At 41.7% G+C, this 17,507-nt stretch overlaps 1 protein-coding gene across 10 annotated transcripts in view; it reads right to left on the bottom strand.

Moving 5' to 3' along the window:
* The window catches only part of dgkh (diacylglycerol kinase, eta), an 80,264-nt gene that overhangs the window by 12,580 nt on the left and 50,177 nt on the right, over window positions 1–17,507 (bottom strand). For all 10 annotated transcript variants that reach the window (XM_085248452.1, XM_085248455.1, XM_085248454.1 and 7 more), the window contains 17 exons: window positions 16,005–16,111; window positions 15,654–15,779; window positions 14,426–14,528; window positions 11,415–11,577; window positions 11,170–11,278; window positions 10,608–10,829; window positions 10,251–10,342; window positions 9,498–9,597; window positions 9,035–9,344; window positions 8,771–8,896; window positions 6,988–7,122; window positions 6,751–6,868; window positions 6,472–6,582; window positions 5,724–5,820; window positions 4,707–4,814; window positions 464–577; window positions 237–371 (listed from right to left, as the gene is read on the bottom strand). In XM_085248452.1, coding sequence (XP_085104578.1) covers window positions 237–371; window positions 464–577; window positions 4,707–4,814; window positions 5,724–5,820; window positions 6,472–6,582; window positions 6,751–6,868; window positions 6,988–7,122; window positions 8,771–8,896; window positions 9,035–9,344; window positions 9,498–9,597; window positions 10,251–10,342; window positions 10,608–10,829; window positions 11,170–11,278; window positions 11,415–11,577; window positions 14,426–14,528; window positions 15,654–15,779; window positions 16,005–16,111 — 2,276 coding nt within the window. The remainder of the gene's footprint in view (window positions 1–236; window positions 372–463; window positions 578–4,706; window positions 4,815–5,723; window positions 5,821–6,471; window positions 6,583–6,750; window positions 6,869–6,987; window positions 7,123–8,770; window positions 8,897–9,034; window positions 9,345–9,497; window positions 9,598–10,250; window positions 10,343–10,607; window positions 10,830–11,169; window positions 11,279–11,414; window positions 11,578–14,425; window positions 14,529–15,653; window positions 15,780–16,004; window positions 16,112–17,507) is intronic.

The raw sequence follows: 17,507 nt of genomic DNA, 5'->3' as shown, positions 1-17,507 counted from the left end.
TTTTTACACACCGACCAGCATCTGGCCAATCCAACACCTTTCATTGTTTATACCGTTACAAAAAAAAAAAAACATCGGCCCACCGAGCAAATGCCTGGTATGCCCGATGGCCAGTCCAGCTATGGTCGTGCCATCAGTTAACCCTTCGCGTGCCAACTGTGGCTTGCCGACCCCTGATATATATATATATCTACACAAATTGCTTTTCACTCAGCAACAGCAGCACCCTTCCTCACCCGGTCTCTGGTGAGCATCTGTGCTCTGTTCTTGTGCTGGATCTTGATGACTCCAGGCGGTTGGATCCAGGCCTCACCATCTACCTGAATGGGAACCCCCTCATCACCCAGGATTGTAATCTTCACAGTTCGACACTGATTGAGGAAGACGCTTGGATTAGAATCACACAGTGTACAGACACAGAGACACAATTTGCACTTCATACGGTTTTAACGCATCTGCTCACCTGTGCTATGCGGTGGTGTTGCAATTTGATGACTCTGGACACAGCCATTTGCATGCTCCCAAAAACAGCAACCACTTCCAGGATCTTGTCATCGAAAGATGGAGCACAGAATATCTGCATAAAAACATTTTGGCAATAATGAAATCTATGTCAATGTAATGTAGCTGGAAGGATCCTAAAAGGATACAGTTGCCGCTATTTCAAATTTATGTAAATATTCCACATAAACATAAATAAAAGAAAAGCTAACATATTCAAAAATTTGTTTTCAGCAGCCCTTTAAAACAAACTACAGACTCAGCCAACCTGAGGAGGTTTATGAGCTACATCGAGGATGTGGTTTTAAAATAAGGGACAGTTAAAGACCCAGTATCAGGGGCCTGGTCAGTTTGTCTGTGACCCAGCATCTCGAGTTTATTTAGTACTGTTGATTTCCTATGTTAGATTTGTGCGTTTTTCTTAGTTTAGGGTGTAGTTGAGTTATTTTGTATTTTTGATTACTAATGAGATAATGTTCAGGTCTGGTATTATTATTAGTTAGGGTTTAGTTAACATTCCATGTCCCAATTGCCAGTCTTGGTAGCCGGGGATCAATCCACCAGGACCTCCGCCCGGCTCACATTGCACCCGACCCCTACGGTGCCACCTGCGGGTGGTGGGCCTGCAGGAAGATGGGCCCATGTCCCTTTTTCGGGCTGTGCCTGGCCGGGCCCCATGGACTAAGACCCGGCCGCCAGACGCTCGCACTTGGGCACCCTCGCTGGGCCTGGCTCCAGGGCGGGGCCCCGGTAACCCTATCCCAGGCAGGGTAAACTGTTCCCTAGATGGTCTTTTCATAGGGGTTTTCTGAATCGCTCTTTGTCTGGTCCCTCACCCAGGACCAATTTGCCATGGGAGACCCGACCAGGGGGCAAAAGCCCCCAGACAACATTCGGGAGGGGCTCAGAGTAGAGCCGCTGCTCCTCCACATCGAAAGGAGCCAGTTGAGGTGGTTCGTGCATCCGACAAGGATGCCTCCTGGGCAAGGTTTTCCGGGCATGTCCCACTGGGAGGATGCCCCGGGGCAGACCCAGGACACGCTGGAGAGTTTATATCTCTTGGCTGGCCTGGGAACGCCTTGGTGTTCCCCTGGATAAGCTGGAGGAGGTGGCTGGGGAGAGGGAGGTCTGGGCTTCTCTGCTTGGGCTGCTGACCCCGCGACCTGGCCCCGGATAAGCGGAAGAAAATGGATGGATGGATGGTTTAGTTGAGTTCCAGTCTAGTTTATGGTTCTTCTATGTCTCCTGATTTATGAGTCTTTTCCTGTCCTCTGTCATGTGTAAATGTCTGTGTGCTTACATTGTCAAGCTTGTGTTGTCTTGTGTCTGTGAAGGTTCTCAGTCATCCAGGTCATCGTAGTCAAAGGAGCTTGCAAAGAAAAGCGTCTGGACTTCTTTAAGTTGCTTGAAGACGTTTCACCTCTCATCCGAGAAGCTTCTTCAGTTCTAAGGTCAAATGGTGGAGAGTCCCAGATATAAACCTAGTGGGAGTTTCCCCCCACAGAGGGACAAAGGACCCCCTGATGATCCTCTAATCGCCTGAGCCAAGGTGTGAAACTGGGTGTGGGTCCCAATCAGCCAGAGTTTCGGGTGTGTTCATTGTGAAACTTGGCCCCACCTTATCATGCGAATTCCTGAGGTCAGATGGCCCAGGATGTGAGTGGGCATTAAGGCGTCTGGGAAGGGATCTCAAAACTGGATTATAGATGGCAGAGAGTTGGTGTCGTAAACCCCCGCCTCTGTTCAAAGATGGTCGCTCACAGTGGACATAGATGGCTTCTTTCACTCCTCTTTCAAACCATCTGTCCTCTCTGTGCAAAATGTGAACATTGGCATCCTCGAAAGAGTGTCCTTTATCCTTAAGATGCAGATGGACTGCTGAGTCTTGTTCTGTGGAGGTGGCTCTTCTGTGTTGTGCCATGTGCTTGTGAAGTGGCTGTTTGGTCTCTCCAATGTAGAGGTCTGAGCATTCCTCACTGCACTGTACAGCATATACCACATTGTTAAGTCTGTGTTTTGGCGTTTTGTCTTTCGGGTGAACCAGTTTCTGTCTGAGCGTGTTGCTGGGTCTGAAATACATTGACATCCCGGTGTATTTCAGACCCAGCAACACGCTTTGACTGTGTTGTCTTGTCTACATTCTATTATGTGTCTTGTGTTCCCTGTGGCGTCAGGTTCATTTGTGTCAGCTGTGTTTTCCCAGGTGTTTCCACTTCTCTCATCACCCTTCTGTGTATTTAAGTCCTCTGACTTCTTCTGTTCTTTGTTGGGTTGTCTGTTGTTTCCATGTCAGGTAATATCAGGTCAGCGTTTTCTTTCGATTGCTCAGGTTTTTTTCATGTTCATCTTCATGTTTTGCATGTACGTGTTCAGTTTCTTGTTTTAGTTATCGTAGTAATTTAGTTGCTCCAAGTTGACGCTCCACAAACACACCAGCCATCCCAACATTGAGCTGGATTGTTGAAATATAGATTTAGTTGTATTTTACCGTTTCCTTAAAATGAGAAAATGAAGTAGATTTCCAAAATTGCCCTATGAAACCTCTAAATCTATTCACAGTGTTTACAAAATGAAGCAACCCAACCTGTAAAGGAGGTCCACAGAGCCATGTGCAAAAGGCAGCATACTGCCATAGGGGCCCATTTTCAGACACTATCACACCCATGCTCCTGTGGAACACCGTGTTAGCTGCACATTCAATTTATAGGCTGAAAGATTATTAGAAAAGTATTTTCAATCATGTTAGCACTGCTGACAACTGTTATACTGATGAAAGAAGTAATTCATTTAGTCGGTTAAGCGTCTGTGTAGGTTTGAAAAGGGCCAAAGAAAGAGGCTTCTTTTCTGAAACTCACTGACAATGAATTCATGTTCTAGCTTGCAGACTTGAACATGAATTCAGCGTCAGACTTTTTTTTAATTACAGTGAGAGATTGTGCGGACTTGTGAAGAGAATAATACACGCACAACTTCTTAAAATAACAAAATAACTTTATTCCTTAAAATAGAAACCTCTGACGAGTTTCAGAAACTCAACTAGACAGACTGATTAAGTGAACATGACTGCTGTCAGCAGTGCTAACATGACTAGACAAAGAGATCCCAAGCCTAATGATCATTAGTAGGATATAAGGTAACATAATGCGACACAGCAGTGAGGGGTGCTGAAACAGGCCTCTGTAGATCTAACGTAGAAATCTAATTGTTTTGACAACATTTTTGATCCATCACTTATATATAACATAAAATAATAGACTTAATTTCCAAGGGACCCCAAGATTTTGAGGAGTAGATCATATGTGTATGTTGTAAAAAATAAATAAATAAATAAAAAAAAATGAAAAATTGTCAAATTTATTCCTGAATTTTCTTTTACACATATTTGTACTTCTAAAACAAACAAACAAACAAACAAAAAAAACTTAGAAACTGCTGAAAAGCGATCAGGTGACCCTCTCAGTTGTCTTGTGGGGCACCAGCCACTAGATGGACACAGCCAGTGGGAGGGCACTGATCTGTGTGTTAGCAGGATCGGTCATTTTATCATTAGCTTTTACAATTACTAAGATGTATATTATCTTCTCTCTCTCTCTCTCTCTCTCCATATATATGTATATGTATAAAAAACTATATTTACTCCCACGTGTCAAAATGAATGATTTATTCCAAACAAAGGCAAAACTCTGATGATAATCTGTGCCTGTGTTTGTGCAGTCGTGTATATACTGTCTCTGTTTCTGCTTCCTCCTCTCCAGCAAAAACAGTTACATAACACCCCATGCACATTGCTGTATATGTGTGTGTGTGTGTGTGTGTGTGCCCCCCCACATACACCCCTGAGTGAGCCCTCTGCAGTGTGTGCAAACTGACACTCTAATCCCTCAGCCAGTGTGCTCTGAGCCTTAAACATACAAGCAGAGACGTCTCTCTAGCCATCCTTCCCCCTGCACATCCAGGCTATTGGGGTCATGTCAAACAGGCGTCCACACTGTCATTCTTTAGGTAATATCAGAGAAGACAAAAAGAAGACAAAAAGAAAAAGAAGACAAAAAGAAAAAAGCTCCAAGCAGAGCGGAAAACACACCTGTTTTCATCCCTCAAAGATGATCTGAGTTTCCTACCAGGGCCATGCCAAGTAGGATGGAACATCACACAGAGAGCAGTTTTATTACAGTGAACAGCTTGAGAACAGTAAATGTACTTACATCATCCTCCTTGGTGCCGCCCCAGAAGTTGGTTCCGCCTGCGTAGCTAGGAATGTTCAACACTGCTATGCCTTGAAGGCTGGGCAGTGGGATGTACTGTCCATCACACTGGGAAAGACCCAAATAACAAAGTTAAGTTGGACCAGTAAAGCAAAAGAAAAGAGAACATGGTGAAAAAAAAAAAAAAGGACTGGTTCTTATATAGCGCTTTTCTACTCTTTCTGAGCACTCAAAGCGCTGTACACAACTTGTACATTCACCCAAGCACATTTTTCTAAGTGCTTACTAAGTAACATTCACACTCCAATGGATGCATCGGAGAGCAATTTGGGGTTAGTATCTTGCCCAAGGATGTTTGGCATGCAGACTGGGGAAGCCAGGGATCGAACCTTCCAATCAATAGATGACCCGCTCTACCACCTGAGCTACAGCCACATATACTCTGTGTGTCTAAATTAAGGCTGTTTGCTGGTTCTATAAACATTTAACCACATTTTTGCTTCTGCCTTTACTGAGCTTTCAGAACTATTTCATTGAAAAACTGACACAAAAAAACTGGTGTTTTTTTTATTACACGTTATCAGTTTTCTGGCTGTGTAAATAAGCAATCTCACAGAACAGGGTGGTTTTTACTCTTACCAGACCAACATCGTCACTGCCTAAGAAACCTGGAGTTCGTTCAAATATACACATAATCATGGAATTTTTTTAAGGGCATATTATTAAGGACAGTTATTCTCTAAATGTTTTTACATAATAACAAACAATAGAATTTTTTTTAATATTAAAACTTTTTTTATTAACTTTAAAAAAAATAAAAATCTTTGTGAGTAAAAGGAGAGGTGAACTCTAATTTTTGTCACGTGTTCCTTATTCTGTCATGCGTAATTTAAGTGATTATAAAGATTTAAGCGCTGGTGAAATGCAAGTGTGTAACATGCAGTGTTTTCAATTAAAAATTTTCTCGTTTCTTTTTTAATCCAAAGCCTTAAATGCCTGATTTTCTCCATGTCTCACCTCCAGCTGGACCTTCTGCTCCAGGTTCTTGTAGGTTCTTTGCAGCAGCTCCTTAGTGCCCAGAACACCGTACCACATCATATTCTTGGTACGACTCCTGTGTGGGGAAGGTGCAGAGGCGGTGTGCAGGAAAAAGACTGTTGTGTCACTTCAACTTTAAAACACACAAATACGTGGACAACACATCACCTGCAACACAATCACTGAAATGGAGGGAATGTGCCTGGAAAAGTCAGACTCTGTATTTTGTAATGCCCCAAATTACAAGCAAACAAATAAATGTACAACAGCCTTGCAGAAGATTAAGTGATCACATTTTCACAATTTTTTTTTTAGACACGTGGGAAAATAAAACCTTCTGGGATGGCATCTTGGCAGCTCTTGGTGACATATTTACTTGTCTTTATTCAAGGACCAACACCTGTTTAAGGTTATCCTGTTAGCAGCACACACAAAAAAAGATAACTTAAAACTGGCTAAGGACTGCAACACTCAGTTCTAGACAGTTGGTGATTGGAAATAGAAATAGAGGTCCTGAAAATAGAAAAACTCACATACAGACTGAAAAAATGAGAATACTTGACTGGTAAGTAACTTCAGTTATCAAAAGAGGCAGATTTGCTCCAACGCTGCCAGCTTAGGACTGTTCAAAAGTTCATGTGCTTGTTTATGTATAAACAAAGCAAATAAAATGAAATTATAAAAAAACCCACACAAATATGCTGTGTTCATTGGAAATGAGACTCACCTGCATTTCTCTGGATGCTCCTCTCGCTTGTTGTTAAACTCCAGCGAGATCTTTGCATCCAAGCCAATGCCAAAGTAGTTGTTCATAACACACTTCTCCATATAGCCCTCTCTGGATGAACAAGCAGTCAACACAAACGCACACACAAAAAAGGTAGTTAGATTGCACACAAATACATGAAGTGAGAGAAAGACAAAGCAACAGTGTAGAATGTGACCAACAAACAACATCACAGTGACAAAGATGGAAGAAGGCATTAGAAAAAGACATGGCTCTTACAGAGAGTCCAGGTCAGGGTCGATGAATGATGTGGCCCCGAAAGGGTCGATGTTAGCCAGCAGCATCTTGCTAATGATAGAGCTGCCAGCAATAGAGGCAGCCAGACCTGCTCGCAAACCTGCACATACACACAAACACACATCGTCTGTGTCACACAATACTGAACTGCAATGCCTGACTGATTGTGCCCTTGTTGATCCAATGTGATGAGTTTGGTGCCTGTTTATGTGTGTTTACCTGGGCAGATGATGCGTGTGTTGAGTACAGGGAGATTCTCCTTGCTGGTGGTGAAGGGTGTGATGGTGAAGGAGCTATAGGACTGGGTGCTACGGCTCACTCTCCTCTCCGTTGGAGAACAGGGACTCTTAGCAGCTGGGCCAAGGAGAGAAAAACTTACTTTGAATTTAGGGACAGATATGATGGAAAGTATAAAGCAAAACAAAATGCGCTTCAGCTGTGTCAGAGGGTACTTATTAACACAGAGATGCACATCCATAGACATGCATCATGCATCCACATATGAACAAAAATATGAACATATTAATGCAATTTTAGGAATATAATATTTATACAGTAAGGCTGGGTGCAGGTACAAATAATAACATTTGGGGTCTATGTGTCCAATAGACAGTACTCACAAGGGCCTCATTCACCAAGATGTGGCTAACAATGTTATTACCTTCCTCATACCTTGCTCATAAATTAAGAACATACACAAAATCAACATCAATTCATCAAAGGTATGCAATGGTCATCTTTTTCCTACCTTGCACACGCTACCTGTGATCTGTACAAGGACTGTCTGAACAAGTTGAGGCTTTGGCCAACAAATTTCCAGTTAATATTTTTTCTTCTCTACATCGAATTTAATTTCAGGTAAGAATATACTGATGAATCAAAACGCATTGCTTGTGAGTGAGTCCCACTGTCTAACAACATGTTTACTTTTGCATACAGTAAAATTACACACGTTTACTTTGAAAGACTGGTTGCTCGGGGTTTATTCTGGTGTTGCATCCTGGATTTGACATTATTTTTGCTTTCATTGTATGACTTCAAGAGCAATTGGTTAGAAGGCTGACAATTACTGATAGCTATATTTGAACCAGACCATGGGCAGCAATCTCTTCTGCTCTACTTCCTCGGAGTGCTTCCTGGTCAGGAAGGAGAAACAGGACGAAAGACGGAAACAAGGAGAGGACACAAAGCAGAGGGTTTGACTGATTCCTCCTAGTCTTCTAATACTTGGAAAATGTGTGGAAGGAAGGAAGCAGCCCAATGATAAACAGGAAGAACTTCTGCCCCTAAGACAATAACATATCCTGTGGCCCATCCACACACACACACACACACACAAAGAAGCGCAGTGGACATTTCACAGTAACCTGCATGTTGAAACAGCTGGCCTGCCTGTGTACTTTCAACAGGTACACTGATTTATTATTAAAGAAGTTGCCACAGTCTGAAGATTAGAACCTAAGCAGCTCAGCCTGGTGTAAGAGGTGGAATATCACAGGAGGAAAAGTTGCTCCAAGCACTTTTAGCACTAATCCCTGAGTTTATTTATGACAGGAAACTTGATTTGCGTCAGCAGGCTTTTTTTTCCCATTAGCTATGTCTCTGGTCCACTGTGGTGCAATGACTGCAATACCCACCAGGTGGCAACATTAAAATCATGTGTACAAAAATCTATGCCTTTAAGGCATTTTTGTTGTTCTTAAACTTGCCTAAATTATAGAGATAGCTGTGTTTCCTTCTCTCAGTAGAGAAAAGAGTGAGGAAACATGTTTTTACACCGACCACTGCTGACTTATTTTCTTAATTCAGCCCAAAAAAAATATGTGTCAGCTACAAGAACAATGCAAGCTGGAAGACTTGTACAGTGGACATGCAAAGCTGGGCAGGTTAAGTTCTCTGGAACTAGCCTTTTATGAAATGTAGCGGGCCAAGTAAGTGAATGTTTGGAAGTACCTCGCAAATGTAGAAGGGGAACAGGCCAAAAAGCAGCAGAAACACTTACATGACACTGCTTCCAGTTCCTTAGTGTCCTCATCTTTCTCACTGTCTCTGTTCTCATCCTCGCTGTCCTTCTCCAGAGGGGATGGAAGCTCTGGGTCCTCCGTATGGGCATTCTGCTCATCAACCACTAAACAGGGCATAAATGGGTTGGCCATAACACAATAAGTTGCATTTAATAACCGCATGTTTTTGTTTCAAAAACATTTTGATAATTCCATTCATCATCACGAGGCAGAATCCTTATCCTGTAGCTCACTACACGTACCTCTCTCTGCCTGTTCTATGACCTGTCGAACCGCTTTCTTCAGACTGTCGGCCCTGAGCATCAACTGCTCCCTGCTTTTGAACAGCTGGTGCGGCGAACCTCCTGCCACTCCTTTCTCCGTCTCCTCCTCCTCCAATTTCTCCTTCAGCTCTGTCAGGCTTTCTTCACTGGCCTCCTCCTCCTCCTCTTCCTCCTCCTCCTGTTCCTCCTCTACAATAGGTGGAGTGGAGAGGGGGAGCGGAGGTAGAGCTTGGCACTCTGTGTTGAGGGTCTGGAGGAGGGAGTCCAGTTTCTCATTGAGGATGGCACACTGGAGGGCACAGAGGAAGAGACACTTAAGGACCAGATGGAGTGCTGCAGCAGCATTCACAGGACAGTGAATTATCAGAAATTTAATATATATGGAGTTGGCTTTCAGCACAAGCAGATAATGGATGTTTACTGCATTGTTTTTGAGGCTTACTTTGAGAGACATAGAGTCGCACTCCTCAGCATTCTCAGTGCTTTTCTCATACGCCTTCCCCACTTTGGCAACAAAATCCTTCACTGTCTCACACAGAATTCTAAGAAACGGGGAGAAAACACAAGTTCTTCCTGACATAACGTAATCTGAGAAAAGCTAATTATTTACCTCCTTTTGTATCTTTTTACATACTTCATTTACTATTTTCACTATATGGAAATAATTTATTTTTCACAAAAGTAAATTTTTGTTCTCCTCTTTGTTCTTTATTCTAGAATGTGGCACATGGCTGCCCCTCCCTGAGCCTGTTAAAAGGATGTTCTTGCTTCCCACTGTTGCCAACTGCTGCTCATAGCGGTTCTTTCTTACTATAAAAAAAAACACCTTGAGAAAACTATTGTTGTAGAGTTGTGCTTTATAAATACATTTTTATTCCAGCCAAAAACAAAAGATTCATTACTTATGTGAAGGGAGGGGTACATTGGTTATTTGTGACTAGGACAAAATCAATACAAGAACAGTTGCTTAAATGTACTTTTGTCAAATGTGTCCCCAAGTGGACTGCTCACATATTTAAAAATGTCAGAATTATTAGTGTGATTGCTGGAGCAGCTGCAATAATGCTGCAGCAATTACAATGCAATATCACCACGACTTGCACATCATGGTTTTTAGCCTGTAGTTGATTACATTGCTGTTTGGGTTGATTTTAGACTTCTTATTCTGGGTAACGGCGGTGTTATAAACACTTACTTGGCAGAGGAGATGACCACAGAGTGCTGCTCAGAGTTGAGGATCTTTGTGAGGTGAGTAGCTACTGAGTCTTCATAGGTTGAAATGTGAAACTGTTGAGAAAACAATGAAACTGTTTATTTCTATTCAGAAAACAACTGTTAAACGCAATCTTATAGGCACTACAGTTAATAAGGTATAAGTGCTAAAATGCTTATTTGCCCATGTTTAAACTGGAGGTAAGGTGAACATGAATTCAAAATGTCAGGTGCTATTCCCTGCAACTACCTCCTCCCCATGTCTGTCTGTCTGGAATCCCCTGCTGGCTTTTATTGGGTCTACTGATGCATGTGAATATCTGTCAACTCCTGTGAGTACCTGGCAGTCGTCAGCTCCCTCAGGCGTGGTAGGACAGCTGTGTTTGGGTGGGATCTTAATCTCGTAGGTCATGATGCTCCAGCGGTCCAACATCTTGGTGCTGGCCCTCTCTAGCTTCTCCAGAATCTGAGGCAGCTGGGTGTCATCGTCACATGACGGGCCCCAGCCAAGCACTCGCGCCAGATCATTGCCGGTGCCCAAGGGCAACACCCCCAGCTGGCACTGAAAGGCAGGCACAGGGTTTATTTGGCATCAGTGTCTGCTATACTCAAAATGAGCTGTTTGTCTGTACATTCCTGCCTGTGAGTGTGGAATGACTTTGTATCTTTATGTGAGCTTGCTCAGAGCAAAGGCAAAAAGCGCAATTGGAACACTGGCCAAAGACAAATTATCGTCTGTGTACTTGTTCTGGAAAGCTGTGCAAAACCTGTTTAAAAAGACTTTCTATCCAATATGTTTATGATAGTTTGTGATTATCATTCATTTTCAGTAGAAGAGAAACAAATCCTAATAGTGTTTTCATTGTCATTGTTAAAATAACGCTTATGTTACTGTGCACTACTTGTTTGTGTAGATTGAGTTTGTCGATCTCTGAGAGGACCCATCCCACGCTGCCATCACCTCCGCACACCAAGATTCGGAAGTTGTCAAACTTCTGAAACAGGCGCAAACTGGAAAAAACACAACAAAGCCACTCATGTACTTATTCTGCAGGATCAGCTTTCAACTAAAGCCTAATAACAAAACTGGTGCACTTTGATATTTATGGATATTTACAGCAGATTTGTTTGCAAGTGTTTTCCTCACCCAAGGTGTGGCCCACCGTTGACCAGGTCAAAGACTTGAGCTGGGTTCAGAAGCTGCTTGAAGCGCCGTAGGAACTTCACTCCCTGGTTGTCGCCACTTTTGGAGTTGACAAAGACCAGGAGGGGACTGGCACATGACGGGGGACAGGTGGCCTTCCAGAAGCCTGAGGAGTCATGGCAGCAGTAAGAACAACAAAAGTCAACATGGCTCTGTTTCATCAGACTGAAATTTACATGGAAAAAGAACATAAATTACTGTTTTATTGCTGTTTGAATTGAAATTTTTTTGTGTATAGAGTGTCCAAAGTGGAGAAGGAGTCACATAGCAGATCTGCCTAATCAATCTTTTTTGCTCAGTTCTATGCCAGGTCTATAAACGGGATTTCCTCTAATGGCCACTTGAGTTTATTGCCCACTTTTAAATGCACAACTTTCCAGCACTAAAAAAACACATCTTCACAACCTGGTAAGAAAAACATTTTTGGTGTCTATGGTTAGCTTCAACCTCGATATCAACTCTATACTGAATTTCCCGGAGGAACCCACCTGAGGGATTAATAAAGTTGTATCTAATCTAATCTAATATTATTATAAAAGTAATATATCACCTGTTCGATTTTTGTAAGCACTTTAAGATTAGGGGTGTTGCTGTGTGTCAACACAAGCTGACTGGTGTCTGTTCCACTAACTGAGGTCATTGTAGTGGAGCGCTTGATTTTTTTGCAGTTGACACCTTTTTGAGCAATATAATGTTACTGTCTTACTGATAATAGGCCCTACTGTGTGACGTAGCCCATCTAAGAAGCCTATGCTTCCATTTTGGTGCGCAACATGCTGTGGTTTCTCTGTATTATTGTAGGGTGTTTATCTTATAATATTTAGTGCCTTGAGGTAACTATTGTTTTTAATGCCATATAAATAAAACTGAATTGAATTGAATGATCATCTTATATCTGCAATAAATGTTCTGTATGCATTCTCTGTGTGTTACACATCCTAAAACTTTATCCATCAAGCTTTTTTGTTTTGTTTTTTTAACATTTTCATCTAATTCAAATTGGATTGGATGGAAGAAAAAAAAAAAATCAGGTAAAACCTTTGATTTGTGCTACTAGAATGTTTAAATAAAACTGTCTTAACTTGATGCTTTAGTGTTTTAAATATCTTACCATGTTATGACTTAAACTTGAGCAGCAGTGCTAGATGCAGCAGGAGGTGTGAGCCAGCTCTGTCATCGCTAAACAGCCTCATCAAATTCCTGTGTGTGTGTGTGTCTGTGTGTGTGTGTGTGTGTGTGTGTGTGTGTGTGTGTGTGACACCAAGCATAATAATGCATAGGACGGGCTTAACACATGCCACAAACACGTGTTTTGCTGTGCAGTAGAGGACAAAACACATATACATACTCTGGTCTCGGGGAGGTAATGTAACTACCAGCTGTAATCTGAACACTGCCTCTGTGGTGAAAGCTTTGCGCATATTAAGGCTTCAACCTTAAATATATGGGAATACCATCTCTGGCAGCATGGACACAATCATCCTTCTTCATATCTTTCTCATTCTCTTTAATCTCTTCCTCTACAATCTTTTGATTTATCGTCCTTTCTGGGTCACTCTCTTTGTGACTGTTTCTGTAAAGGATGAACAGAGGGAGAGCACATGAAAGTGGAGGAGAGAGAAAGGACAAGCAGGGAGTCACGATACTCTGGCACGTGCTACAGTCAGCCCCCCCAGCCAATTACAACCAAACTCCCCCTCTTTTCAGCCAGTGTTCGAGCAGAGGGGATCCTGGCACGTGCCGAGATGACGGCGAGAGAAGGACAGAAAGAGCGCAAGAAAGAGAAAGAGGGAGAGAGACAGAGAGACAGAGAGAGCCTAACGAAGCATATATCTCCCCTTTTGTTAGCCCTCTCCCTATCCCACATGTTAATGTGAGTCTGCCTCTCAGGTGCTGATCTTCATCTAAAACGGATTTAAGCACTGGCAAACACACACACACACACACACCTGTATAAAGTCTGTCTTTATGTTGAGATCATAAGTAGAGTCTGAGGGTATTATGAAGCCTCTTGCACAGTTGTATCATTATCAAATTGGGTTTTTATCACATGCACACGTCTTGTGAGAGGATCTATTTTAAGAAACGTGTGTTTCAAACTGTCACATGGGTCTATTTTTAACCACCTCGCTATATGAGAAACAGGCAGTGTCCTGGAACACATACCTTGTCATGATCCTGTATTAACACTCTATACTGAACTCCATATAAAAAGAAATGGAAGAGGGAATTTATAGCAACAGTTTGTCATTTTTGTCTATTCTATGTCTCAGTAATTTAATATGTAAAAGGGAGGCACTCTTGAGTAAATCAGAATGTGAGACATAAATGTGGATAACTTGTGAATAAAACCTAAACATTTCCTGCTGCATACAGTTTATGTTTTGGGTCTGCTCTTTTTTTAAAAGTGCATCCATGGGTTTTTACAGAATATATGAACTTTGTACATTTGTTGGAGCGATAAAGCACACACACAATAATGAAGAGTTTAGTAGTGATGGTTTGAAAAGAACATTTTAACAAAAAACAAAATAATTTTACACTGTCATTCATTTAACACCGCCAAAAAATCTAGTCATATAGTCATATATACATGGTTGAACCACTTATGCCGCAGTTTAATAAACTTGCTTTGGGTCTGTTTGGTGCTAAGATCAGAGGGGAAAATAATTTTATCATTTTTTATTTCTTCAGAGAAGAAGGTATTGAGAAAAGGAAAGTGTCAGTGGCTGTGTCCCTGAGTGGATGCTGACTAAACCAAAATGAAACATCCTCCCTGCCACTATCTTTTCATACGATAGAGCAAAAGGTCAAAGTTCAATGAGAAGTCATCAGCTGAACAAATAAGAGCAAAATCTCATGAATTCACCTCTGAAAACTAATGACAGGTGCAACCTCTGACCCTCAGAGTGAGTCAGCACGATTGCACGGCTGATCACGTGTGTGTTGCCTACCATCTGAGTCGATGCTGTTGAGAGCAGTAGGGGGGATGATGGAGACTTTGCATTGACCTAGGGGACACTTGCGTGGATATAAGTCCATGCAGGCTGTGTGCACCTAAAAGAACAACACCAAATACAGGGAATTAAAACTCTAAGCAGATTTTAGATATAAGATTATTGATTTTTCCATAATTTAGTGGGCTGGTTTCAGTCATTATGCAAATGTACTGTTTATAAGATTGGGGAAACCTGCAGTCAGCTAAGACTGAAGAAGTCACTTGGATGAGTGATGAAATGTTTCTCCCATGAAAATGCTACGTCCATATGAACAGAATCCACCTTTGGAGACTCAGGAGGTAGAGCAGGTCATCTGCTGATCAGAAGGTTGGTGGTTCAATTCCTGGCTCCCCCAGTCTTCATGCCAAATATCCTTAGGCAAGATACTAACCCACACTTGCTCTCTGATGCATCCATCGGCGTTTGAATGCGTATGAATGTATGTTAGTTAGAAAGCACTGACAAAGCATAGACAACAGTACTTGTGTGAATGGGTGTGTATGGGTGAATGCAGGGTATTGTATAGAGCACTTGGAGTACTCCAGGAGAGTAGAAAAGCGCCATATAAGAATCAGTCCATTTACGTAACGCCATGTATACCTTGTGTCATTTTGGCAGCAAAATGGGGAACAACACTATATCATGGTCATAATGGTAATAATGTTATACCTGATCATGGTAAATATGCAGAATTTGTAAACAAAGGAAAAGAGTTTTGTACTGGAAGCTGGTTTGCAGGCTCTGATAGCATTTGGGTAAAGTCCTTCTGAAGTGTAAAAAGAGGGACTGTATTTCCCAAAATACAATCTTAAAACCATCAGATATTGTTATTAAGGTTTTTATTACCTTTTGTAATTCATCTGTATTGATCAACCAGATATTTATTGTCTGCAATAAAGAAAGCCAGGAGTAACTGACAGCTGCCTCCAGAGGATGACTACAAGTTGAGTTCCCAGATTGTTCCAGCTGGCTCTCCAGATTTCTCAGATTCCAATCATTCACGAGTTTGTGGTGAGTGCCAGGACAAGCCCAAGTGCTGCGATCAGCCCAGCGAAAAAGGAAACCTCCAAACATCCACTGTCCATGCTTGGATCAGAGCCTTGGCACGACAACAGGGAACCTACATAAAATTAACCAGATGGTTTTATTGTTATGTGCGATGTGCATGTGATAGATGCCTTACCATAGCTTTGCACCAGAGGCAGCGCCAATCCTGCAGTCTCAGCACGCTGCCACACGTCTTATCACACACAGCACACTTGGCACTGACAGGCAGGTTGCCTTCCAACCACTGGTGAGGCATTGCAATCTGTAGGTTTCAAACACACACACACACACAAAATTAAAAATGGTTAATAATGTCGGCTTCCGTTCACTTGAACTAGAACAGTTTTCTATATTGACTCCCACATTATATTTTAGAAACTCTTTGCAGAAAACCAGGCTGAGGAAATTCCCAACCAGCTCAAAATCTTATTAAAAAATTACATGAACATTCTGCCTTTCAAAGAAGACTGCTTTTGAACAAACTTACCCCATCCTCATCCTCAATGATATCCTTCCCTATGGAGGCCAGGGTGGTCCATTTACAATTGTTGGTGGCTCTGACAGCACAGCGTTTGTGCGCTTTGAATTTGCACACTGTAAAACACAAATATCACACCTGAGTCTGACAATGGTTTCCACCTTTCAACTGTCACTTTGATGATTAAGACAGTTATTTATGAATCAAACAGTGATCCAGATAATCTTCCTCCAAAGACTATAAACCATGTATTTCTAGCCAATTTAAGATCAATTCAGTTTGAATTGAATTGTCATTTTTTTCTAATTTGATAAAATTTAGAACTTTTATTGTCATTGTACACTTGCTTGCACAGTCAAATTAGGTAGCAAGACCACAAAGGTGCGAAAGTAAAGAAAACAATATACAAGAAAAGAAAGAGAAACAATATAAGAATACTATGTACACTATATACACGTTGTTTGGGTTGCAAGAAGCATTGTGGGGGTGTGTACAAGGGCATCATAATAAAATGCAATAAATAATAATAGGGTGGAAGGGCTATGGTTGTTAAGGATAGGGATGGAAATTGCACATCTGCCGAAATATTGCACAGGAACAAAAAAAAATGGCAGCAACATAATATGAATTATTTTTCTTGACTGAAAACACAAATGAAGACCTCAGAAACAGACACACCCAGTGTTTTAATAAATTAGTCCAAATGAGAGGCCTACTGTGTGCGTAAATTCTCAAAAAAGTTCTGAAAACACTGTTCATCGTGAGCCATATTAGCCCAGTTTACAACCTGACATTTGCATTTCAAACTGCAGATTGGGGCAAGGGATTGACCTGGCAACCTTCTGGCTGGTACATGACCTGTTCTACCTCCTGCAGCACCCTATGTGAGACAAAACTATTCAACTCATGAACTTGACTACCTCCATTTGAGAGGTAGTTTGCAACAGAGTCATGCTAGGTGTTGTCTGTCTCCATTGTCTGTGCTAAATTAAGCTAAGAGAGTATTAGAGTGCTATCAATTCGCCTATCAAATACCTAACTATTCAACTGAAACGTCAGACGCTTCTTGATTTAAGAAGTAATGTCGTAGTTAGAGAACAATGGTTTTTAGCAGTGTTACATTGCTAACCTTACTTTCACTATGCGTTTACTGTCTACCAGAAAATCAAGAAAATGAAGGCTGAAAAAAGCAACCAAAACTGGAAGAGGACAGCATTTTTTTCCTAGACTGTTGGAGAGATTGAGTAGTTCTCCCAGGTTAATCAAATGCTGCATGGTTCAGCAATGGGAATGATTGTGGAAGGTCTACCGGGCAAACGAAATGTTGCTCTGGTGTCAAAGGAGGTAAAGAGTGATCGAAACAAAGAAAAAAAAGAAGGAACCTTGAATGGACATTCACTTAACAGAGAGAGATCTGGAGCTTCACAGGGCTTAAGCCTGGTAAGATTTTTGTTACTTGATCAGTGTAAACACAGAGCTACAAGTAGGTGTGGTGATGGAGGGATCTTACAT

Source organism: Mchenga conophoros, linkage group LG16, assembly GCF_057382185.1.
Source record: "Mchenga conophoros isolate Kocher_MC1m ecotype Shallow Benthic linkage group LG16, M_conophoros_male_GT1.1, whole genome shotgun sequence".
In the NCBI taxonomy this organism is placed as follows: Eukaryota; Metazoa; Chordata; class Actinopteri; order Cichliformes; family Cichlidae; genus Mchenga; species Mchenga conophoros.
The sequence above is the reverse complement of the archived record's forward strand: the minus strand, read 5'-3'. Positions and strand labels throughout refer to the sequence as shown.